Below are 25861 nucleotides of genomic sequence, written 5' to 3'. Positions count from 1 at the left end.
TGCCTTTAACATTTTCTATTATCTTGAAATGGCTGAATCGGTGACTTAGCCTCCCTCTTCCATTGCCTGTCATAGCGGCAGTGTCGGAATGGATGGTAGGCAGCTCTGGGCTCACTTCACGGGCTGGTGACTAGTGTGGGCTTGCCAGTTTCAGAAGTCCAGTTTCATGCCTGCCCCGTCAGACTCAGGGACCCACATATTCTTGGTGGAGTAAATGAAAAATCCTGAATTTGACCTTCCTCTTTTTTTTCATCTGTGATATGAAAGCACAACAGTGAGGGGATCTCTTAGGTTTCACCCAGTTTCATAGCTCAGGGATGAATTCTTCATACCAAACTGACAGGAGCTCGATTAGGAAACCAGCTGGACTGTGCAGTGGTGGGAGAGAAGCTGCCTGCCAGTGTGTGCTCCCCAGGAATCTTGTCCTAAATTAGATGTTCATTTGATTTACTGGCTGCTAAGTGTTCTTTAACACACGCTAAAATGACCTGGGAAATAAGAGTGAAAGAGCTAAGAATTTAGGTATTTTTGAACAACACTGACATTTCCAGGGGGAACTTAATGTTAAGCTAGTATCTGCTGATTCTTGTGCCTTTCCATGTCAGTGGGAGCAAAAGCTATGGCTTGAGCTAGACAAATTAAGGAAAAAAATAGAAGGAAATCAAGTTGTATGCCCATTTGACAAATCTTTCTTGAACACCTCACTTATGCTATGCACCTGAAGTGAAACAATTTTTTGTTCTTAATTTATAATCAAGCATTGGAGACAGAGTGTACTTAATTAGTAGGCTACATACTGTGGTGGTTTTGTTCTGCAGAGGAGGGTCTACCACCTCTCTGGAGTGGTTCTGTCCCCTGGCTTGCACAGTGCACAGGTGGGGGGCTCCGCAGCTGAGCACCCCTGGAGCTGGGACCGGCAGCCACAGAGGTGCCCATGGAGAAAAGAACTGCATTTTTAATTACTATGAGTTCTTTTTTTTCTTGGTTCCCTTTTCTTAGCCCCCATTCTTATTTTAAGGATGAAATGGCTTTTTCTAATCTCTGAGGATGAGCTTGCTCTCCTGCCACCTGCAGTGTTCCTTTCTCCCATTTGCCTGCACTGGTCTCTGGCTCATCTGGGACTTTCCTCGGGACTGACAGGCACAGCCTTGGAGGTGGCCTTGTTCCCTTCATGTCTGAGGAAATTCAGATTTAATAGTGAGGCTTTAGAAAGCTTGTGCCAGGCTGACTTCATTGTTGGGCTCAGGATGGTGACAGGGCTGTTTTGGAGGCCTCTTTCTCTGCAGTTATTTTTTCCAGAGAAGCATCTCCTTGGGTAGCTTCTTGTGAGAAGAGAAGATTTAGGGGGCCTGATTTTCAATGATACCATTTTCAACCCTGGCCCTCACCCCCTTCTCTGTGACTGGTGTTTCTCTAGTCTGTTTTCCTGAGACCAAAGCTCTGATCTAGGAGAGCCTATTTTTGAGTGTCAGCCATACCTGTTTTAATGACTGAAAAGTAAGTAGTCCCTCAGTCCACCCCCTCCTCCAACCCCCTCCTCCACATCTTAGTCCATACCCGAGTCTTACTCTGTTGATTTCTTTTCTAGAAATGAGGAAGAAGTTTGATGATGGAGAAGACCCCCTGGATGCAGAGAGCCAACAAGGAGGTGGTGGCAACCCTTTCCACAGAAGCTGGAACTCATGGCAAGGGTTCAATCCCTTCAGCTCAGGCGGACCTTTTAGATTTAAATTCCACTTCAATTAAACCAGCCGTTTGTTTTTTTTTTGCTCTTATTCCTTAAAATTTTTTAAAGATTAAAAACAAACCTTGTTCCAGGATCCTAAAGAAAAAAAATTCAAAAATTTTAGTTTGTCCATGACCAAAGAATTGTTTTAATAAGAAAAATCTGTTCTCCATTTTAGACTTGAGGTGGATGGGTTTGTTATGGCCAGGAGCTGAGGAATGTCTGGGAAGTGGTCTGAGGCAGGCTCACCTGGTCTGTGTTTTTCTATGCTGCAGCATGTAGAAATGATTTTCTTCACAGCCTTGCATAGTATGTCAGTGCCTATATGTATAAGAAGGACCTGTACGTAACCTTCATGAGAATGGGTTATATTTCAGTATTCTTAAAGAGAATATTAACATTTTGAGCTATTGGTTCTTAGGGACAATTTTGTTTAGATTTTGGTCAATACAGTCACTTGCAAATATTTGTTAAATTACAGAGCCTCCTTTAATCTGCATGCATTTCCATCTCCCCACCAACATGAATATGGCTGACACTGGGGGGAGGAAGGGACTAGAGCTCATGCTAGAGAACCTGTTACCCAATGGTAGTCGATGTAGCCAGGTTTAGACTTTGGATTGATGGTAAGCATATACTTTGTATTGTGTTGTTGAGTATCTCTGCAAGAGAATACTAAAAACCACTGAAATAGAATTAATTATAAAACCTATGGGCCTTTTGTTTAACATGACACATAACAAATTAACTTAAAAGTTATGCATAAAATAGGTTCAGAGAAGATAGCAGTGCTTTTATGTAAAATAAATTTGCTGAGATGCAGAGTGAACTGCTTCAACAACTGAAATTGAGAGTTAAACCGTTTCCTATAACAGAATTGAAATATAAAGTTGCTCAGTTAACATCAACAGAATGCCCTCTTGCCCACCTTTAATACATACAGTGGGGCAGGTTCTCTTACCTCCTGGCCGACCCTCTTGTTCTGTAGTAACGCCCACGTGGGGCCTGTTTCAAGTGGGCATGAAACAGCAGACCCGCTGCTTTACCTGCCTGAAAAAAAATACAGGCTTACAGATCTAGTCAGCTCTGGCTATATTTCCACTATCAAGATGGCATCTCTTCTTGGGATTCCTTCTTCTTACCTTGGAAGAAATGAACTATTCAATCTTTGTTATTTGATAATTTTTTCCTCTAAAAAAAAGAGTGTTACCTTAATCAAGAATATTAAATATTTATGGAACTATTGATACTGCATTTAAAATCTAAGAGAATTACTTTAGATAAGAATTAGTACCTTTACTCTGGAAAGGTTTTCCTATTTGCCTCAAAGCATGTTGAAGCATTTTAAGCAATACAAGTCTGATATTGTTTTTATGAAATCAAGCATTTTAGTTTTAGTTCTAGAAGGCATCCTGACCAATAATGTCCATAACGGGTAAGCACAAATCATTTTCTTCCACAGTCATCCTGAAACATGTGGAAAAAGTTTTCTTAATTGGGAGACAAAAATCACATAGTTGAGTTGGGTAAAACACGTAAGTGCTTTTTGCATTTATTTAGAAGTCTATTTCTTACCAATAAACTTAACAATGCATTTTGAAAACTAGTGAACATCTTGCAGCTTTCATTTTGTTTTAATGTCTCAAAATTCAAGCTAATGTGAAAATAATTTCCAAAGGAAATTCCTTTTTGTTTATTTAATTTCAGTAATCTCATTACTTAATTATATCAGAGATTTTTTTCAATCTGGTTCTTTCATACATGATGTCACTGTGACCTCTTTGATATCTAGCAATGGCCTCTACTTTCAAGAAAAGGATTTCCACACACATGAGAACAAAATAAATATCAAATTACTTGCCCTTCTATTCAGAGGAGAGGATGAAAAGTCCGGAGGGTTGAGAGCTGGGCCACATGGGCAATGCATCTGGGACACAGGTTACCTCGCTGCCTGCCAATTGCTGCCCAGAAGGTTGTTTACATTGTTTTTTCTCCACTTGTAATAACCGTAATTCCTGTTTATAAAGTCTTACCATGGACTTAATTTAAATGTGCAGAGTTACTTGCCTGTTTTCAGTGAAGAGAGTAAAATCTGTGATGCCAAGTGCCAACGCCACTGAGAGAAATTAATCCTTTGGAATTTGTCTTGCTGTTAATGAAGAAAACGATGACCTTTACATTCCAGCCTGGATGGGCACCAGCAGTCTCTGGCATCCACCCGAAGGGAAAGACGGTCACTTGTCTCCTTACGTGACTGAGGAAAACGTGGGCGTGTAGAGGACAGTGAGTCTCTGCTGGCCTGAGGATCGCTGTGCAATGGAAGGCGATGGCTGAGGAAGCATTCGACTGGTTTGGGGGCCACTTGCACTTACCACTCTCAAGTCTCCTTGGAGACTGCAGTGCCCGGTAACCTTCATGGCTCTTTCTGGGAAAGTGAATGCCGAGGGGCACGTCACCTCACCTGTATTATATTCCCTTCTTAACGCCTCCCTTTTGGAGAGCTCCACAAGTGAAGTATTTCTGGTCTGTACATTGTGGATCTTTTCCACAGCAGCAAGTATTAAACACATCAGCCTATAAAATGTGAAAAAGTTCTGAAAAGAGAATAAATTAATTTATTGCCCACTTCTGAAAGTTCGTGCTTTCTTACCATGGATAAATGAAAACTTGAGAACAACTTTAATAGTTTACTGATGTGAATTGGATATAACTACTAATTTTAAAATGTCTTTCTCTTTAGTCAGTATTAAAAGTTTATTCTAAACATCAATATGGAAACAGAACTTTTTTGGGACTTTGATAATAAAATGCAAACAATCCACCAAATTTTAAAGAGAAAAATACTGATAACTGAGTAGGAAAAAAGTTAATAGAATCACAATTTAAAATTGGCACAATTTTCTATTCATGGTGGAAAATGGAAGATTCACCTTTTAAAGGCATGAAGCTGGTCAAAAATTGTGAGGTTTACCATGGAAAAAAATGCATGAGATGCCTAAGTTAAAAATGGTTCCTCAGGTATTTGTTAGAGCCGACTGCCTTAAAAGTACAGGGCACTGGTGACAGGCCTTGCAAAGATTTTTTGTTGAGTAAACATCAATAGTATAACCTAGAGAGATCCATGCAACTTTGTTGAACGTAATTTACTTTTCCATATTTATAAAGGAAGGAAGAAAGAAGGCAAATGCTAATCTATCAATGCATAATATCCTTATTCTAAGTCAGATTATTCCTTTTAAAGTAGCAGAGTTTATTCTGTAATTGCAAATTATGTTATTAGGTGGGGATACTTTTTTTTAATTTTTATGAATGATCTCATTTGCTGAATGATTTAAGAGTAAAATTAGCCACCGAGTGGCTTGTGTATAGTTAACAGGTTTTGTTGTAATCATCTGTGGTTGAACCTCTTACCTGCAGTGGAAAGCAGTGTGTGGAGAGTGTAAAAGCTGGAGATGTTTGGGGAGTTAAAATAGTACTCCTGTACGGCTGTATAGTTGGTTTTGAATGAGAAGACTAAGTAACTTAATCCATCTCAGTTTAGTGTTTTAATAAAAAACTGAAAATTAATTGAAATGGGTCTCAGACATGTCTACACATATGGGTACTATTTTTATGCCCTTGTATTTTCACATTTAATAAAAATATTTATGGTCAAAATCAGTACATTTTTGCTTTTGATTAATTTTTAGTCTTTTGGAGAAGTCTGTTTTCCCACTTTATTTCACACATTATCAGTGATTACAAGGGCTCCTGAACACAAGCTAAGGAAGATCAGAGCACCAAATGCAGAAATGGCTAAAATCTCTTAATTTCAGAAAGTCCTAGGGCATTCAAGTGGATGGTTCTTAAACTTCAATACAATTAAAATCTCAAATTGGCTTTGTTTGAAGACTTTCCCTTTTATTCTATAACTAGAGGCCCGATGCACAAAATTCGTGCAAGAATAGGCCTTCCTTCTCGTGGCTGCTGGCACTGGCTTCCCTCCAGCCGCCAGCAGGCACCCGGGACCTGGGCTTCCCTTGCAGCCATGGCTTCGAGGATGTCTGGTCTAATTAGCATATTATGCTCTTTTATAGATTTTTACATTTCTATTAAATTATTTAAAGGGGTGGTAGGGGACACACTGTTATCTCAATCACATTTCTAACAACAAAAGAAGCTTTCTTAACTCTAGATTCTGCATACCCTAAAACTAAAGGACAGCTAGGATGCTTATATAGACCTTCCCAGAAAGCTCAAAGTTTGCAAATTCTTAGTATCTTTGCAATATATGAACAACTGGCCCTAGTCTGAAGACAATAAGGGCTTCCAGGAGAACAAAGAGGAAGCTCCCTGTAGAATATTTATAAATCTAGATTTTTAGATATAAGGTATCAGCCATGTGGAAATGAGACATGTAAATTTAGCCACTCAAATCACAAGACAAGCTGGGAAGGGAGCCATCAAGACTTTATATTATTCTGCAATTTTAGCTTCTGCTCAATCTAGCAAATTGGACGTGATAGTAATAAGCATGGGAATCGGGTGTCTGCCTAGCCCATCCTTCTTCCCACAGGAATCGTACAGAAGTGGAAACAGGCTGACAGTAAAGGAAAACAAAGTACCATCTTGCAGTTGGGGCTTCTGCACAAAACACTAAACCATGAACTCAGAATTTCTTACCTCTCATCAAGCTCAGATGTTACTCCTGACTTCAAAGAGGAATGAGCCAGATAGTACGTGGAGTTGGTCACCTCAGGCCAAGTTACCCATGAGGCCTTTGATAGCATCCCTTTGGATCCCTGGAAACCACAGGAACATTCTAGTTCCATCAGGTAGGCCATATCTGGCACACTCCATTTTATCATAGACAAATGCGAACACATAACAAAGGGAGGGTGACCAGGTAAGGGAGAGGTCTTGTGATCTCTTATTAGCAATGAATGAAACTACTGGGAACAGAGAACTTATTTGCAAATACTCTGGGCTGGGCTGTCAAATAGAGAAGAACTAGACTTGTTTAGAAGTGCTCAAGGGAGACAGCTCTGGCTCACTGGGGACCTACCTATACAGAATTGTCCAAAGATGGACCACCCTGTCTCTATCGGCCCGGAGGGTTCAGAGATGGCCTGAGGCTCTACTTGACAGGGCCTTGTAAGGGGGGCTGGCACACTGGCTGGGGGCTAAACTCTACTGGATGTTCCCCAAACTTCACTTACCAACAGAATCATCTGGGGAGCTTTTTAAAACAATCATGATTTCCCATGCTCACCTCTGCCCTATTACATTAGTCTCTTCAGGGGATGGGGTTCTAATGACATTGAACTCTCTTCCAGTCCCCAAATCCCATGATTCTAGAATAGTTGGATATTTTTTGAACACTGACTATACCTATTCTCCTATTAATAATACAGGAAAACAAAGTTAACATTCTTAGTTTCTATAAAAGTAGTTCTTTTAAAAAAATATGCACATACCCCATAAGCCCATAAGTATCATTTTATGAAATAAAAATTAGAAATATTTAAAAAATATAGAGCATAAGATTAAAACATATAATTTAAGATAAAGTAACATTATAGTGCAACACTACCTTGCATTTTACAACAGATAAGGTATAAATGGGATTACTTTTTTTTAAATTCAGAGATAACCATGCATCCCTTTCCTTTCTCTAATTTTAAATGCATTTTGTGAATAAGAAAATATAAATGCACACAGAGCTGAAATACACAAAAATGTAGATGGTTTGGTAAATCCCCCTAGTCAGACATGTTTTATACTGGGTCACCTGGCAAAATACCACTTTGGTAAAATCAGTGTTTTAAGCAATTAGGAAAAAGGAATAAACTTAGATTTAAATACTCAGTGGTCATTTCTTATATAACTTAAATTTATTCAATAATTAAGTACATGTATTTTTAAATAATATTTTTAAAATTGAGGAATATGTCACTGATCTTTAATGAACCTTCCAAAAGTCTTAGCAGTAGTTCAACACTTTCCCAGCAGGTGGCAGATTTCTTGTCACACTTTCATCTTCTTTCTCATAAAAGCCAGTGCTAGAGTTCATCATGTGTCAAAACTGTAGGGGAGGAAAGTTTCTTTCTTGAAATCTTAAATATCAAATTAGCTTAAACCTCACTGATGTCTGAGACATAGAAAAAGCACAGGTGCTGACTGAGGATCTTTCTGTTGGTTAATTTAGTACTATCTATTTGGTTCAATTATGTGACATGAGAACAGCTCTCTGTACATTATGGTATCGGTTAGATTGTACTGTATCATGACTACTTACCTTTGTCCCCTCCTAGAAATGAGCTCCCAGTAGTCTTGGAGGACAAGAACTATGCCTTGTTTATCTGTTATCTCTAGGACCTAGCACCCAGCCTGGCAAGGAGGCCATGAAATATACTAGTAGATTACTCATCTGCACAAAGTATTAGTGTAATAGAACAACAAAGAGCAAAAGACATACATGGTATTCTATGATGGGAGAAGAGAGCATTCAAACATAGACACAGGTACCACACAAATATGAGAATAACAGTGAAGACTCTTAGAGACAAAAAATGGGTTCTTTTCTTTCTGCATCACTGAACTGTCACATACTAATTGATTTAAGAGCACTGAGAATTCAAAATGATATTCTCAGGTAGAAATTAAAATACAAATTAAATGTATTCTATACCATAATTCGAGATGGAAGACTATGTTTATATCTTCACTAAATTCCACTTTATCTTTTTATTTTATGTTTTGTAAAATATATTTTTATTGATTTCAGAGAGGAGGGGAGAGGAAGAGAGAGAGAGAGAGAGAGAGAGAGAGAGAGAGAGAGAAACATCAATTATGAGAGAGAATCATTGATCGGCTGCATCCTGCACATCCCCTACTGGGTATCAAGCCTGCAATCCAGGCACGTGCCCTTGACCAGAATCGAGCCTGGGACCCTTCTGTCCGCAGGCTGACTCTCTAGCCCCATGAGGCAAACCAGCTAGGGCCACTAAATTCTACTTTCAAGATAATCCTATCTAATAAAAGAGTAATATGCAAATTGACCATCACTCCAACACAAAAGATGGCCACCCCCATGTGGTCAAAGATGGCCACTCCCATGTGGACAAAATATGGCCGCCACAAGATGGCCGGCAGGGGACAGCAGTTGTGGGCGATTAGGCCTGCAGGGGAGAACAGTTGGGGGGGACCAGGCCTGCAGGGGAGGGCAGTTGGGGGGGACCAGGCCTGCAGGGGAGGGCAGTTGGGGGGGACCAGGACTGCAGGGGAGGGCAGTTGGGGGGAACCAGGCCAACAGGGGAGAGCAGTGAGGGTGACCAGGCTGGTAGGTGAGGGCAGTTGGGGGCAACCAGGCCTGCAGAAAGGGTAGTTGGGAGGGACCAGGCCTGCAGGGGAGGGCAGTTGGGGGAATCAGGCCTGCAGGGGAGGGCAAATGGGGGTGACCAGGCCTGCAGGGGAGGGCAGATGGGGGTGACCAGGCTGTCAGGGGAGGACAGTTAGGGGCAATTGGGCCAGCAGTGCAACAGTTAGGCGTTGATCAGGCTGGCAGGGGAGTGGTTAGGGGGTGATCAGGCTGGCAGGCAGAAGTGGTTAGGGGTAATCAGGCAGGCAGGCAGGCAAGCAGTTGGGAGCCAGCAGTCCTGGATTGTGAGAGGTCAGTCGGACATCCCTTGAGGGGTCCCAGATTGGAGAGGGTGCAGGCTGGGCTGAGGACACCCCCTCCCCGTGCACGAATTTCATGCACCAGGCCTCTAGTAAAGAAATATAAAAGGGAATGCGGGAAGTGGTTATGAAACATCATTGGAGCAGAATTATTAATGAATTTCTAAAAATGGAAAAGATAGTATGCAACTGAATACATAAGCAAACAGCTGAGATGTGGTGGTGTTCCTGACATTGGAAGCCGGGGGAGCCTCCTAACAGAAACGCTGGTGGGGACTGAGTCAGACAGAAGCAATTAACTGAAGGACTAGTCTGGAGTATCTGTGCTGGTTGCTCCCCTCCCATCCTACTGCATACCAGAGGAAATCTGACAGCCTGCTTATTCCAAGTGATAAAGTAGAAGACTTTTGTTGTTGTTATTAATCCTTACCCAAGGATATTTTTCCCATTGATTTTTAGTGAGAATGGAAGGGAGAGAAGACAAGGGAGGGAAGGAGGAAGAAGGAGAAAGGAAGAGAGAAATCAATGTGAGAAAGACACATTAATTGGTTGCCTCCCATACATGCCCCAATCGGGGCCAGGGATTGAACCTGCAACCCAGATATATGCCCTTGACCAGGAATCAAACCTTTGGCGCATGGGCCAAGGCTTTAACCACTGAACAACACCAACCAGGGCTAGGAGACTATTCTTAACCTTTTGCACTCGGATGTCGAGTGTGACTCGACAGGGTTAGCATTAGAATAAAGGAATCGAGAAAAAAGCAAGCGAGTGCAAAGGGTTAAAAACGAATTGAATAATCTATTGAGAGAGAGGGGAGAGGGGAAGGAGAGAGAAGAGAGAGACAGATTTTTTGTGGGATGGGCTTTGATCTATTCCATGCACATACATCTAGAGGGAAGTCTGCCAGTTCTACAGCATGCAAATATACCTAAAGCTATCAATCAACCCTCCAATAAGCCTCTTGGAGAAACAGACACATTTACACCAAAGCAAGGGAAACTTTGCCAAATCCTTAAAAATAGTTGCCTCTTTAAGTATAAGAAGACTTCCAATTTTATTCCCTATCTTCCATGTTGTTTTAATGTTCATAATGAGCAGCTATTATGTTTACAAATCAAGTAAAGAAACCAATAATCCCTTTTGTAAAACTTCTCTTATACACATAACCATATACAGACAGACATGCATTTTTCTTTAAGATGGGGCCAATCATATTTATACATATTCTATAACCTATTTTTCTAACTTGAAAATATGATGTCAGCACAAATACATTTATTTCTATTCTATTGGAAGGCTACACTACATTTGTAGGTATCAATGTTTATAGAATCAATCCTCTATGGACAGGTTATTTCTATTTCATTATTAAAACAATGCTATAACAAACATGTATACATGTATTAGTTTTCTTTTAAATGTAAGTTTCTTGAAGTGAACTGCTGGGTCATAGGGTTTACTTATTGTAAGTTTTTATACAGCTACTACATGATGTGTGAATGCGTGTTCATGTGTCAACACCCTCATTAATGCTGGATATTTTGATCCTTTAACTCTTTTCAGTTTGATAAGAGAAACATTTGATTCAGTTTTGTGCACTTGTAATTATGTAAATTTTCCTTCCTTCCTTCCTTTTTTTGCTTCCTTTCCTTCTCTTCTACTATCCTCTGACTTATTATCTTTCTCTCCTTTTAAAAAGTTATACCACTTACAGAATAATATTACTTCTGAACTTAAACAGATTATTAAAAATACATGGGTATGTTTTAAATATGGAACATCTCAGAACACATTGGTTTTGTTAAGGAAAACACAAAGTCAAGATGAAACAATTTCATGCTTATGTAAGGAAGTTTATATATAAACATTTTAGCTTCTCTAAAAAATAAAGCTGAGGAAAATAAAAATTATATTTTGAACTACTGGGAAGAATTATTGTGAGGGTAACAAATATAACCCGTGAAAGTCTCTTAACATACTGACTGAAAAAGCTCAGTGCTTTTCTTCTTTTTAATTCTCACCCAAGGATATGTTTTTATGGATGTCAGAGTGAGAGGGAGGGCGAGAGGGAGAAACACTGATGTGAGAGAAACATCAGTCGGTTGCCTCCCATATGTGACCTGACTGGAAATTGAACCTGCAACCTTTTGGGTGTATGGGACAACGCTCTGAACAACTGAGCCACCAGGCCAGGGCCTTAGTGCTGTTTTTAAAAAGGAGTAAAGAATAAAGGGGAGACAGACACTGGCAAGGAGAGGGAATTATGAGGCTTAAAAGAATATTCAGCACACATCAGTTGAAGGTTTATGTAGGAAGATTAAATGCCAAGGTAACCAGTTTTTTAAATCTAAGAATGGAAGCAGATCTAATTCAGCCACCCTCCAGCCAACGAATAAGGCTACTAGAATCAGGAACATGTGGGAAACCTCTATTTTCTATGAGATTAAATTTGGGAGAGAGAAGATAATATTCTTAGTTAGCTATGTAAGGCTTTTTATTAAACTTCAGAGCTTGGATTTTCATATTTGGGAAATTCAGTGTGATCTTAAAAGATAAACTTTTTTAAAAAAATTTTTATGTTTACCTCTATCTTGTGTCAGGAGGTGACTTGTATACTACGCATCTATGTGGTACAGATTATATGAATTGAAGCTATATCCATGGGGGAATAGATTCTCTAGCCATATATTTTTAAAAAATATGTTTTTATTGATTTTAGAGAGCGAGGAAAAGGAGAGGGAGTAAGGGATAGAAATATCGATCAAACATAGACCAGCTGCCTCCTGCACAACCCCTATTGGGGATTGAGGCTGCAATCCAGGCATGTGCCCTGACTGGGAATTGAACCAGTGACCTCCTGGTGCATGGGATGTCACTCAACCACTGAGTCACACTTGGCCAGGCTTTATCCATATTTTAAATTTGTGAGCTTAGTCCACATAAAAATATTCTTAATTATGTCATAGACTTTCTTAGAGAAATTCTGACCTAATCACTTGATAACTTCACTATGAAATATTCTAGTTTCATTTAATGCAACATGTGGTTCAGACGCCACCACAGAATGATTACTTACTTGCATTTTTCTTCTTGTTTTCAAGGTGATCTAGCAGTTGTCGTATCTCAGTATCATACTCCACCCATTCTGGGACAATCCTGGCAGCAGCTTTCAGTTTGGGTTCTTTTGTTTTGGGATTATTGCACTGAAAGTTTAAATAAAGTTTTGTTAATAAAAAACCATGCTCCAGAAACAGAAAGGAAATACTTGAGGACTCTGCTGTCTAACTGGAGCAAACAAAATGCATTTTATAAGGAGCACAGTCCTAAGTCCTACGTCCTTGAAATACTGAAATTCATTTAATGGGCAGGAACAAGTGAAATGACAGGCCTTAGTTTCTGAAAGCAGTAAGTGTTCAATGCTAATATGTCAATCAGAAATTTTAAAAAAATTGTTTAAAGACACTCGCATGGTATATGACCATTCTGACAAAAAAAACATAGCAGACTATATTAATAAATACTTTCTTACCTTATCTTTGGACTAAAAATTTGGTTTAATATACTTTACATTTTCCACAGACAAAACCATTTGTCAGCCTTTAGAAAAGTCTTGAGTTTCTTTAGCAAAAGCATTCATTCCCTTTCATATGCCTCTGTTCTAATCAGCAATTGGGGCTATATTAAAAGTCAGTTAACTGGAACTCATTTGTCCAAATAGTAATAGTTGTGAAATTCAGAGTAGTCCATAAATCTCAGTCCACATGGGTCCAACTTACTGGCAGAGTAAGACCCATACATGTTACTTAACTTTGTGTGTATGTGTGTGTGTGATCTTAGTTTCTTCATCTACAGAGGAGGAAATTAAACAAGATCATCTTCAAGGTTCCACTAATATAGGGTCAATTGAAACTACGTAACAACTGACTCTACTATAGAGTTTCTTGGGAAAGTAAGGTTTAAAAGGCGGAAGGGCCCGGCCAGTGTGGCTAAGTGGTTGAGTGTTGACCTACGAACCAGGAGATCACGGTTCAATTCCTGGTCAGGGCACATGCCCAGATTGCGGGCTTGATCCCCAGTGTGGGGAGTGCAGGAGGCAGCCGGTCAATGATTCTGTCTTATCACTGATGTTTCTCTCTCTTTCTCTCTCCCTTCCTCTCTGAAATCAATAAAAAGATCTTTTTTTTTTTTTTTTAAAGGCAGAAGGTATAGGAGACGGTTGAGAGGATCTGATTCTGAATGTATTGAAGGTTCAGCTGACAAGAGTTGCTGATGGGCTGAATATGAGATGCATCAAAGATGGTCTTTTGCTTGAGCACAGTAAAGAATGGAATGTCCTTCATTGAGACAGGAAAGACAATGAGAGGAGCATAGGCTTCACAAAGTTACAGACATCCATTTCCTCATTACAAAGCATTAACAGAAAACGTGTCCTGAGGCTTACTTCCATGTGACATATTCTTATGGTTGCTGAAATTTGCTCACCCCCATGCCTTATGGGAAAGCTATTAATTATGAGCCATGAACCTGTCATCTTAATCCTTTCCTCACCAGATATTATCAGTTTATTCCACTGTGGAATTTTCTTTCTACAGTAATATATTTCTGAAGTAGTGGCAATAGGATTTTCTTTGCGGAAATTAACTTTACAGGCAATATGTTCTATAATGTGAAGATGAAACTATTTTCCCTCTTTTTGTGTCAGCAACTATTAAATAAAAATACTATGTTTTTCTTAGTTTTTTGGTAATACAATTTTTCCCCCCTACAATCTAGATCTGTGGTGCTTAATTGGGCCTATCATGCCCCTTAGGGGAACTGTGGCAAGGTCTGAAGACGGTTGGTTGTTTGTCATGCCTGAAGGTGGTGGGGTGCTGCTGCCATCTAGTGGGTAGAGGCCAGGGATGCTGCTAAACATCCTAACAAAGAATTATCTGGTCCCAAATGTCAATAATGCCCAGACTGAGAAATCTTTACTGAAATAGAGTCTCACCTTTAGTTCCATTATGCATCTTTTTCCTTCCCCTTATGCCATTTCCTTGGAATTTTTCTGCATTCCCTTAACATTTTTCCCAAGAAGCTAGTTCAAAATAGCATGTTTTCTCATTTTTATTTTAAGTGTTTCTGTGGGAGAACTGGCTAAGCTGTCCACCAAAATTTATGCCACTTGTCCTTTTCCTACGCAGACCTATTTCCAGGACATAGCTGGCCACCCAGGAATGACATTTATCATGTGACCACACGAGCAAGTCCCACCAAGGGGTTAAGGCAGTTAAGAGTCAGGATGCATTCTCCACATTCCCTTTTTCCTTTACTCCAGATCATACTATCCAACAGAAAAATTATGGAAACTGCATATGTAATTTAAAAATTTCTAGTAGCCACATGTGAAAATGTAAAAGAAACAAGTGAAATAAATTTTAATACTGCATTTAACTATGTCCAAAATGTTATCAATCAATATGTAATCAATATAAAAATCAGCAATGAGATATTTTTACATTATTTTTATTGCACCGAGTTCTCCTAATCTGGTATTTTACATCTCATAGCACATCTAAGTTCATACTCCCAACATTTTAGGTGCTCGCTGGCCACATGTGGCACATGACTGCCACACTGGAGAGATGCATACAGGTGATGATGACCCTAGAGGATGAATAAGCCACAAGCTGGACAGAGACTATTCCCTGAGTTATGATACACAGAGAGCTACTCACAAACATGACACCCACTTAGATCTGTACTTGGGAGAGGGCGAAACCACTAACATTCGGGGGTTTATTACAGTAGCTCAAGTTAACTTAAGTGCTCCTAAAGACCCCAAGGGTATCTCATGTCACTAAGGTATAAGTCACAACCTTTTATGTTACAACACAACCTTAAACAATATATTAGCTATTGTAAATTGTGCTGTTATGAACATACGAGTGCATACATTCTTTCTGATCGCTGTTTCAGGCTTCTTAGGACATATTCCTAGGAGTAGGATCACTGGGTCAAATGGCAGTTCAATTTTTAATTTTTTGAGGAAACTCCACAGTTTTTCATAATGGCTGCACCAGTCTGCATTCCCACCAGCAATGTACTAGGGTTTCTTTTTCTCCACATCCTCACCAGCACTTGTTATATGTTGATTTACTGATAGTAGCCATTCTGGCAGGTGTGGTGGTACCTCATTGTCATTTTAATTTGCATCTCTATGATAATTAATGACATTGAGCATTTTTTCATATGTCTCTTGATCATCTGTATGTCCTCTTTGGAGAAGTGTCTATTAGGTCCTCTGCCAGTTTTTTAATTGGGTTGTTTGTTTTCCTTTTGTTGAGTTTATGAGTACTTAATATATTTTGGAAATTAACCCCTTATCAGTTGTATCATTGGCAAATATGTTCTCACATACAGTGGGTTCCCTTTTCATTTTGATGCTTGTTTCTTTTGCTGAAACTTTGTATTTTGATGTAGTCTCATTTGTTTATTTTTTCCTTTGTTTCTCTTGTCCTATGCATTGTATCAGTGAAAATTCTGCTATGTGAGACCTTGCTTCTTTCTTTTTTTGTTTTTTATTTATTTTTTTTCTTGCTTCTTTCTTAATATCATCTAATTTGTTTTCTGTGTGTGTGTGTTTTGGTGTTTTTTTTTTTGGTTAATCCTCACCTGAGGATATTTTTTCCATTTATTTTTAGAGAGAGTGGAAGGGAGGGGGAGAGACACAGAGAGGGAAACATTGATGGGAGAGAATAAGGACTGGTTGACGGGGCTGGGGATTTGCGCCTGTAACTGAGGTACATGCCCTTGACCGGAATTGAATGGGCAACCATTCCGTTCACAGGGCTGGCGCTCTAACCACTGAGAAAACCAGCCAGGGCATGCCATCTTGTTTTTGTTACCTTCTAGCATCTACAGTTGCATTCCAACATGTTGGCATGCTATTTTTTTCTTTACAATTTTACACATATCTAGAAAAAAATCCCTATATTTTATTATTCTGTCTTATTTTGTTCAAATTCAAAAACTTTATGAATTTTAATATTTAGACAGTTTATTCTTCAGTGAGGATCTTATACACAAACTAGAGGCCTGGTGCATGAAAATTCATGCACTGGAGGGGGGTGTTCCCTCAGTCCGGCCTGCCCCCTCTCCCCTCTCCCAGTCTGAGAGCCCTCAGGGGTGGGAGGCGACCTGGCGATCAGGGGAAGGCACACCCCATCACACCTCTGCTGCTGCCACTGCCAGCAGCGCAAGCCTCGGCCGGCCCTGGTTACCTGAGCGTCGGGCGGCCCTGGGTGGCTAGGCAGCTGACATCTGAGTCTTGCCTGTGCCTCAGGCGTCAGCTGGGCAGCCACCATCCGAGGCTTGCCTGTGCCTCGGGCCAGCCCTGGGCGGCTGAGGGGCTGAGGGGACTGGGGGAGTCCAGAGGCAGGCGTGCAGAGCAGCTGGGCCCACCTGGGGGCAGGCCCGGCCTTTCCACATGCCTGCCGCCCTGGTGGGGCTGAGGGGACTGGGCGCCGCCATCTTGTGGCCGTGGGCGCCACCATCTTTGAGGGCAGGGCAATTAGCATATTCCCTCTTTATTAGATAGGATATTTTATACTTAAATTAGTACATAGAAACAATATGATCAGAAAAAGAATGATGATATCTTTAACTGTTAGAGATAATGAATAAGTTTGAAATGTTTCATGTCTCGGAGAGTTAAACTGTGTAGCATAAAGTGCTTAAAAGGAAAATGTAATTAAAATTCTTCTCAAAAATAAGAAAATAGACATGTATTGCATAATTTGAGTTAAGGCAATTATTTTGGTTATGTGTACTTGGGAGAAATATTAACAAGAAAATTAAACTGATGATATGCTAAGATGATAGCTAACTCATGAACATGTCAGCCCTCGGCCTTTCTTTCCAAAGCCCTTGTGCAAAAAGAGTTAAACAAGCAGGCCTGAGACTGCTATTCTCTTTTTAAAAATTCTTTATTGTTGAAAGTATTAGAGATTGCCATTCTTAGAAAGGCCTGCTTGCAAGGCTGGCCCGTGGCTTGCGTCTGGAACTTGCATTTCAGGAGTGCTCCCACCATTCCCTGGTAAGAAAGGCTCACTGTGACTAATCTGTGCAAACAACATGGTTTATGCCGATGTGACCGTCCCCAATAAGAACCCTGGGCACTGGGTTTCCAATAGCTTCCCTGGTCGATAGTTCATATGCGTTATGAAAATTTTCGCAGCTTAAGGAATTAAGCTTGTCCCATGTAACTGCACAGGCTGAGGGCTCTTGGAAGCATGGTTTTCTCTGGACTTCACCCTATGTACCTTTCCCTTTGCTGCCTTTGCTGTGTATCCTTCCACTAGAATAAATCATAGCCATGAGCATGACTATATTCTTTTTAAAAAAATATTTTTTATTGATTTCAGAGAGGAAGGAAGAGAGCAAGAGAGAGATAGAAACACCAATAATGAGAGAGTCATTGTTTGGCTGCCTCCTGCATGCCCCACACTGGTGATTGAGCCTGAAACTCGAGCATATGTCCTGACCAGGAATCCAACTGTGACTTCCCAGTTCATAGGTTGGCACTCAACCATTGAGCCATGCTAGCTGAGCAGCATGACTATATTCTCAGTCCTGTGAGTCCTCTTCACTAAACTAAGAAGAGAAATCATAAACCTGGGGTTGACTTAGGGACCCTCTGACACATCCTATACTTGTCAAGCTAAGTAAATACCATAGTAAATACTATACTGAGCAGCAGTATGTCAGGTGTGTGCCATTCCATTTGTAAAACATAAAATATTTCTGCTGAACATTATCATATTTGCTTATACACAAATGAAAATAACCACAGACACTCACCAGATCAATTGTTTTGGCTCTTTGTTTGGATTCATCATCACACCAGGTTTCACACCACAGCCAATCTTGAGGAAGAGACTTAATGGCGACTTGGTAAATCATATTATTGGGAAGATCCTACAGAGAAAGAAAATATTTAAACAGAGGTATAGGGATTGGAGTCAGAGGAAAAGAAGGTGAAGATGTGATTTAGAGCAGTGATCGCCAACCTTTTGGACCTCATGGACACCAGTGGTCCATGGACCTCCAGTTGGCGACCACTGATTTAAAGTATAAATAGATCGTTAAAAACATGTAAAATTGAGATCTATTTTTAAACTTTAAATACTTAACTTGACCCAATCATCTTGTGTCATGAATAAACCCATGCAAGGGAACTACGTCCACACCTGACCTGGACTTGACCCCTAGCTTCAAGGCTGAAGAAGAAGGCCTAGAAACTCACCATTTCACATTCCCCAAATAGACGACCTCTATCTGCCTTGAAACCCCAGGGTCAATCACTCACACTGTGCTTGCTATTACTGTTTATGTCAGTCACTACCACATTCTCCAGATTCTGAGGGGACCTTCCATTTTCCTGTTAGAAAACAATGACCCATGAACATTTTCACATTTCTGCCTGCTCAGGGCTTTCTAAGCAAAGATTGCTGGAATCTGAGTTAAAGGATGTTGAAATGGCAGATGAGCCCAGTAATCTAACAATAGTGACCTCTGGAGAGATTTAGAGACATTTTCCCCAGAGATACTTATTCATATGCCAGGGGATATAGAGTCGTTCCTTATTCTCCCCAGAGAATGTTGGTTTACATTCCAGAGCAAAGGGCATGCGTCCTCTCTCTCCCAGAGGGCACAAGGGGTACCTGTGTGAGCTGAACCATCTAAGCTCCAAGATTCACAATTTTAAGGTTCTTCTCTCAACACTCCTATTAAACATCAATACTGGAAGTATTAGCTAATGCAACAAGACAAGAAAAAGAAATAAAAGATAAACACATTGGATAGGAAGCAATAAAACTGTCTTTGTTCACAGATGCCAGGATTATTTATGCAGAAAGTCCCAAGAATCAATAAAAAACCCCTCCTGGATCTAATACGTAACTGTAGCAAGGTTTTAGGCTACAAAGTTAATATATAGAAGTCTATTGTGCCCTGGCCCAGGTGGCTCAGTTGGTTGGGCGTCATCCCATGTACTGAAAAGTTGCAGATTAGGTTCTCAGTCAGGACATAGGCCCAGGTTGTGGGCTTAATCCCCAGTAGGGGGTGTGCAGGAGGCAGCTGATTGATGTTTCGCTCTCACATTGATGTTTTTCTCTTTCTCCCCCCCTCTTCTTTCCTCTTTCTCTAAAAATCAATTTAAAAAGTCTTAAAAAAATAATTAGCTATATACCAGCAATGAACAATTGAACTTTGAAATAAAAAATACATTATCATGACATTAGTACCCAAACCAAACAAACCAAAAAAATAAACCCAGGTAAAAATCTAACAAAATATGTTCCTCTATATGAGGAAAGAAAACTATAAAATTCTGATTAAAGAAATCTGAGAAGATCTAAATAAATGGACAGTCCATGTTCATGAATAGAAAGACTCAATATTGATAAGATGTCAATTATTCCCAACTTGATCTATAGATTCAATGCAATTCCAATTCCAATAAAAGTCCCAGCAAATTATTTTGTGGATATTGACCAACCTGATAGTAAAGTTTATATGGAAAGGCAAAAAATCCAGAATAGCTAACACAATACTGAAGAACAACAACAAAGTTAGAGGACTTATACTACTGAACTAGTAGCCTTGCTATAAAAATCTATAGTAATTAAGAAAATGTGGTATTGGCAAAAGAACAAACAGATCAATGGAATAGAATAGAGAGCCCATAAATATGGGAATTCTTTGTACTTTGTGCTCAATATTTTTTCTGTAAACCTAACACTGCTATACAAAAGGAAAATCTATTCAATAATAGTAAGAATAAAAGCTACATTGTTCCTTTCAAAACCCTTTTCCTTGGAATCCATTCCTTAAATAACCTGGTCTTTCATCTTATCCCAGCCACTTTTTCACTTGGTCATGTCCTAGAAGTCCTCTTCAATTTCAAATTCATAATCCCACTCTCTGACCACCTCTTGATTTTCAGCTCACTCCACCTAGTACTCAGATATCAAAATCCTTTGATCACCATTCGAACCTCCAATCAACTGATCCTATTTCATTATCATCACCCCTTGATATCTTTGCTCCCTTGCTTTCATAACTTAATTTCCATAGTTAATCATTATAGTTAATCCCTTGAATATACTCTCGATTGTCTTACCCTTGTTTCATTTAGTTGTATTCACTTGGAAAAATTATAGTCCTGGTTAAATCCAAACCTCTGCACTTTCACCCATGCAACTAAACATGGCTTGCAAAACATATGGACACACAAACAAACCACGCTGTTTTCATCTTAACCTCATGAACCTGAGTCTTAAGGGGGCCCTTAATACTGTTGAACAATTATATATGTGCCTATTCATGTACAAATCTTTGTGTAGACAATAGTCGTAGGATGGAAAAGTGAAGATAAAATACTATTATTTTTTTAAAATGTTGAGCTTGAAGTTAAAAAAATTATATGTAAGTCTAGATTTTCAATAGATAATTCTATAAAAAGAAAAGGCTGAAAATATAAAACTTTGAAGTCTACAAACTGGGAATTGGGGCAGTCTATATCTTCATACTGATAATTATTCTATGAACATTTTACTTACCTGATCTAGGTTTGAAAGACTGTTTGGATCTTGACTGAGAGCTTGGTACTGGCCCCGGAGCCTGTCACCTGCTGCAATTCTTCTGAACCGCTTGAGATCCACTACGTATAAGGCACTGCAAAAATTGAGTACTCCTTGATAGCCTATGTTATTTATAGAATTTTATCCCCCCCCCCCCCCAGTGTTTGTCTACTTAATATTAACCCTAGATATCCTTGGATCTAATAATAATAAATCCTTTTATAAATTTGCTCCCAACATCTAATACTGTTTCCAAGGGGTTTGAAGTTTGTTATAATACTGTTAGGATCCATATCCTCTTAAAGTCACCTCAAATTTTTCCAAGATCTCATGAAACTCATGGCCCTACAAAACAATAATAGATTTGAGGTCAGTATCTTGATTTAGTTATTTGACAAACCAAATTTAAATCTTCTGTGGTAGTTAGGAGCATATTTCTTGAGCTATATCACATGGGTTTAACTTGGTTTAGTTATGTAAGCCTGGCCAAGTTACATTAAGTGCTATATGCCTCACTTTCTACATCTATAAAATGGGGATAACAACAATATCTCAAAAGGTTGGCATAGAGGTTTTATGACTTAAATTATGTAAAATCTTGTAAGAGTGACTGCCATGTAAAAGCACTATGTAATTGGTTGCCATTGTTGTATAATTTCTAAGAGAACTTAATATTGGTGATTCAATAATTAATTTATTTACTAAAGGGTAAGAGTACAGATTTTCTTACCTGATATGGTATTTCCTCTTTAAAAGATGTGATGCCCAATATCCTTTCTTCCAGAAACGATATCCATCCATGTCAGTGCGGCTATCACAAAATGGAGTATACCCATAAGGAGCTCCACCCAGATCGAAATCTCTAAGTTCTTTCAGGTCGTGTCTCACAATCTAAGTAATTAAAATAATTTTTTTGATGAAGACTATAAAATAAAATCATTATGTAAATCTCAAATCATTACATTATTGTAGAAATATAGAGACTATATTTTCTTCCAGTTCTTCCATTTAATGAGTTTACAAAGTTTCTATTTTTTTCTCTTGTCCTCACAAATTAAAAAAAAACACTAAAATATGTATACCTAGTCAACATGACTCATTAATAAGAATAATTATTACATCATTTTATCAATATATTTTATTTATTTATATATTTTTATTTATTTCAGAGAGGAAGGGAGAGGAAGAGAGATAGAAACATCAATTATGAGAGAGAATCATTGATCAGCTGCCTCCTGCACACCCTCTCTACTGGGGATTGAACCTGCAACCCAGGCATGTGCCCTTGACTGAAATCGAACCTGGGACCCTTCAGTCCTCAGGCCAACGCTCTAAGCCAAACCAGCTAGGGCTCATCAATATATTTTAAAAGAAATATATTTTGGGAAGGAACCAAATATTAGACAAGTGCATAGCTCTAAGTTTCTCAAGGCATGAATTAATAATTCAAAATCATTTTTATGATAAATCTCCATTATTATATATTGGCAACTATTAGTCTGAATCATAACGAAAAAATCTCCTGATTACCTTCAATGGCTTTAATGCAATAATGTTTGTATGTTTCATTTTTTAATAGACGGCAGCCTGCTGGAGAAATATCACTGTATATGTTGTGGGCAGGTAGGAGAAATAAATGTTAGATCACCACCTGCATTTGCCTGCTTTCTTAGTTTTTAATTATAAGGATTCACATTTATCAATTTGGAAAATAATACAAAAATAAGAGTTTATGATATAAGTAAAATCTAATATAGAATTTGAAAATATACTTTTTGTCCTAAATATAAATACTACCTTGTACATTTAATTTATATAACATTAGTATTTACATGCTACTGTTATATTTTAGAAATTTGTGTATTTTTCAATTTTTTTGGCCATTAATGATTACAAAGGTATGCAAGGAGGAAAGGGGAAAAGTCATAATTTCTGGATATATAAATTTTGAAAGCTGAGAACCATAATTGTTTTTTTGGGCCAACTTTGGGACATTTTCCCCCCGTTAAATGATAGGATGATGAGGATTTGGTTTCTGGCTAAATGCCAAAGAATACTATTGCAAATGGAAGAGTGAGAGTTGTGTGTAATTGCTAACTTTTCCATCAAGAATAGCTCATTATACAACTATCAGCTCATATTCATAGGAACTCATATAACTTTTATTATGACTAATATAAGTATTTGTTTTATTTTTAATACCAAAATTAAAAAACTATTACTTCAGAGAGAAAACTGCCATGTCCTAAATAACAAATGGTCTTCCTTGCAATACCTTTAATTTTCCCCTGGAATTCTGAGTTTTTTTTAAAAGATGCTTTGCCTTTGTATCACAATCATATCTTATTTGTTTATGTAGCATGGCAACAAAGATAATGATAAATACCAGCAACATAAATTGAGTCCCTATACTAAGATAGACCTGTTAAAAAGAGTTTAAGTACTAATAAAAACAACAGTTCATCTATTTACCTGGTCAGCATCAACAAAAATGATTTTGTCCACTGCTAGAGGAAAAAGGACATCAAGGAAAAGAATTTTGTATCCCCAAATAATCCTTTGTTTTTCTGTCTGTTGGTGAAGCCAGCGAGGCCACTTATATTGGACCAGTTCATATTGGAATCCATATTCCTTAGCCATGTAAGGAATTACCTCCTAAAAATACACATACACACAAATCAAAGAATATGTTTAAGGAAGAAAGCAGTTTTTGTTTTAGAGAAAAAGTTATTATTTTTATTTTTATTTATTTATTTTAAAATATATTTTATTGATTTTCCACAGAGAGGAAGGAAGAGGGATAGAGAGCTAGAAACATCGATGAGAGAGAAACATCGACCAGCTGCCTCCTGCACACCCCCCACCGGGGATGTGCCCGCAACCAATGTACATGCCCTTGACCGGAATCGAACCTGGGACCTTTCAGTCCGCAGATCGACGCTCTATCCACTGAGCCAAACCGGTTTCGGCAAGTTATTATTTTTAAAGGTAGAGTTTCGTATATATATAATACATAGACTCAGAGAACAGTATGGTGATAGAGGGGAAAGGGAGTGGGGACTAGGTGGGGGTGGGAATTAGGTGGAGGTGGGCAAAGGGGAGGAAATGGGGACGAAAAGAGACTGCTTAGGGCAACCTTTTGAGCTTGGTGTGTCAAACTTCGCCAAAAAACTGAGCATAACTCGGGTAGTGTGTCACTTTGAGGAAAAAACTAACTCCAAGACTCTAGTCGCAAATGTTTCATCCTCAGGAGCAGCAAATGTTTCATCCTCGGCATGCGGCCGCATGTCATCAGAAATGGCTATGCGTGTCAGTGCTGACACGCGTGTCATAGGTTCACCATCACTGGCTTAGGGTGATGGACACAGGATGCAGTGTGCAGATGTTTTATTGAGTTGTACACTTGCAATCTATATGGTTTTATGAACCAATGTCACTCCAATAAAGCTATATATATAAAAGGCTAATATGCAAAGTGTCCTCTCGGGAGTTCAACTGGGAGACTGGGAGGTCGATTGCTTGCTATGACGTGCGCTGACCACCAGGGGGTGGCGTGGAACATGGCAGATGACCAGCAGCAGCAGGGCGCTGAGGGAGCGAGGGAAGGAGGAGGCGGGGAGGCGGGGGAACCTCATGGTGGCGGTGCATGGGTGACAAGGGAAGGAGGCGGGGAACCTGATCGGCCCTGATCGCTGGCCAGGCCTAGGGACCCTACCTGTGCATGAATTTAGTGCACCAGGCCTCTAGTTAAAAAATAAAATAAATAAAAGATAGCGTTTACTATAAAGTGGTTACAAATTGATGTCTAAATACTACTTCTACAACTTATACCTATTAATGAGAAATATGAAAATGCTGGCAAATATAAAGAGACAAGTATACATACAACCATTTAATTAATTGACATTAAAAATAGATCTATTATATTAATTAGCAAGCTTATTAACTAAGATAAATGTTCCCATATTTTTACAACTAACATTAGACTTGAGAACACCTGACTATGGAAGGAAAAGCCTCTGGATCTTGGAATACCTATGCATCAAACAATTTATATCCAGGATAGGGCAAAAGGTTTACAGTTGTTCATATGGAAAATAATACAATAATAGATAATAATATAATAATAAACTATGTGCTTCACATACTCACAAATGTAAACCTACTTTTGCCCCATCCTGTATACCAGTATACAAACATGTTTGTTCATCAGAGAGATAAAAAGATGAAGAGGATGTACAAAAAAAACATAAAATGAGTCGTAAATTGATAAATTAGATTCTCTAACATGAGTTTCATGTTTGAGATTTATGATTAATTTAATGATTAAAAATACAAGGTAGTTATTGTGGTCTAAAAATTTCATATTTGATTTAGTGTTTTACAGGGTTAGAGTATTTTATTCTACTTAAAGCAGAGCAGTTAATGAAATAGTGTTGGTTAAGTTTGCTAAGATCCCAAAACCTGAGAGGGAGGATGATAAAGGAGTGGGGTGAGATGGCTTAGCAAACATGGAATTTGCATTCATCTCCTCAGTTCTCATCTGTAGCTAGTTTCTGATTATACCCTTAGTTTAATTTTCTCCATTTTTTGTAAGAACACTGTAGATTTAAATTATGTTCCTTACTGTAAGCATCAGTGAATTGAAATGTTGAAATTATGTCTAGACCAGTTTCTGGGAATCATTACTTTGGTTTCAAAATTTTAAAAATATTAGATGAAATTAAAAATACCTTTTTTATTCAGCAAATATATATTTAAAAATATTCACTGAGCATGCATTACATGCCAGGTACTATTCTAGGCCAAGGGATACAATAGTGAACAAAACAGATACAAATCATGGCCC

General features: G+C 38.8%; 2 protein-coding genes across 3 annotated transcripts in view; one reads left to right on the top strand and one right to left on the bottom strand.

The window, feature by feature from the left end:
- The window catches only part of DNAJC3 (DnaJ heat shock protein family (Hsp40) member C3), a 75756-nt gene extending 73001 nt beyond the window's left edge, over nucleotides 1-2755 (top strand). Inside the window, exon 12 of the mRNA XM_079778743.1 lies at nucleotides 1589-2755. Coding sequence (XP_079634869.1) covers nucleotides 1589-1746 — 158 coding nt within the window. The 3' untranslated portion in view covers nucleotides 1747-2755. The remainder of the gene's footprint in view (nucleotides 1-1588) is intronic.
- UGGT2 (UDP-glucose glycoprotein glucosyltransferase 2) overlaps nucleotides 1754-25861 on the bottom strand; it is a 166921-nt gene continuing 142813 nt past the window's right edge. Inside the window, exons 34-39 of one of the 2 annotated variants that reach the window (XM_079778742.1) lie at nucleotides 23485-23667; nucleotides 21743-21903; nucleotides 20992-21106; nucleotides 18230-18346; nucleotides 12465-12591; nucleotides 1754-7790 (exon numbers count right to left, since the gene is read on the bottom strand). In XM_079778742.1, the coding sequence (XP_079634868.1) occupies nucleotides 7768-7790; nucleotides 12465-12591; nucleotides 18230-18346; nucleotides 20992-21106; nucleotides 21743-21903; nucleotides 23485-23667 (726 nt within the window). In that variant the 3' untranslated portion in view covers nucleotides 1754-7767. The remainder of the gene's footprint in view (nucleotides 7791-12464; nucleotides 12592-18229; nucleotides 18347-20991; nucleotides 21107-21742; nucleotides 21904-23484; nucleotides 23668-25861) is intronic. The other variant, XM_079778741.1, reaches the window with a different exon arrangement.

Source organism: Cnephaeus nilssonii (genome assembly GCF_951640355.1).
Source record: "Cnephaeus nilssonii genome assembly, chromosome: 8".
NCBI classification, from domain to species: Eukaryota; Metazoa; Chordata; class Mammalia; order Chiroptera; family Vespertilionidae; genus Cnephaeus; species Cnephaeus nilssonii.
This window is presented reverse-complemented; position numbering and strand designations above follow the sequence as displayed.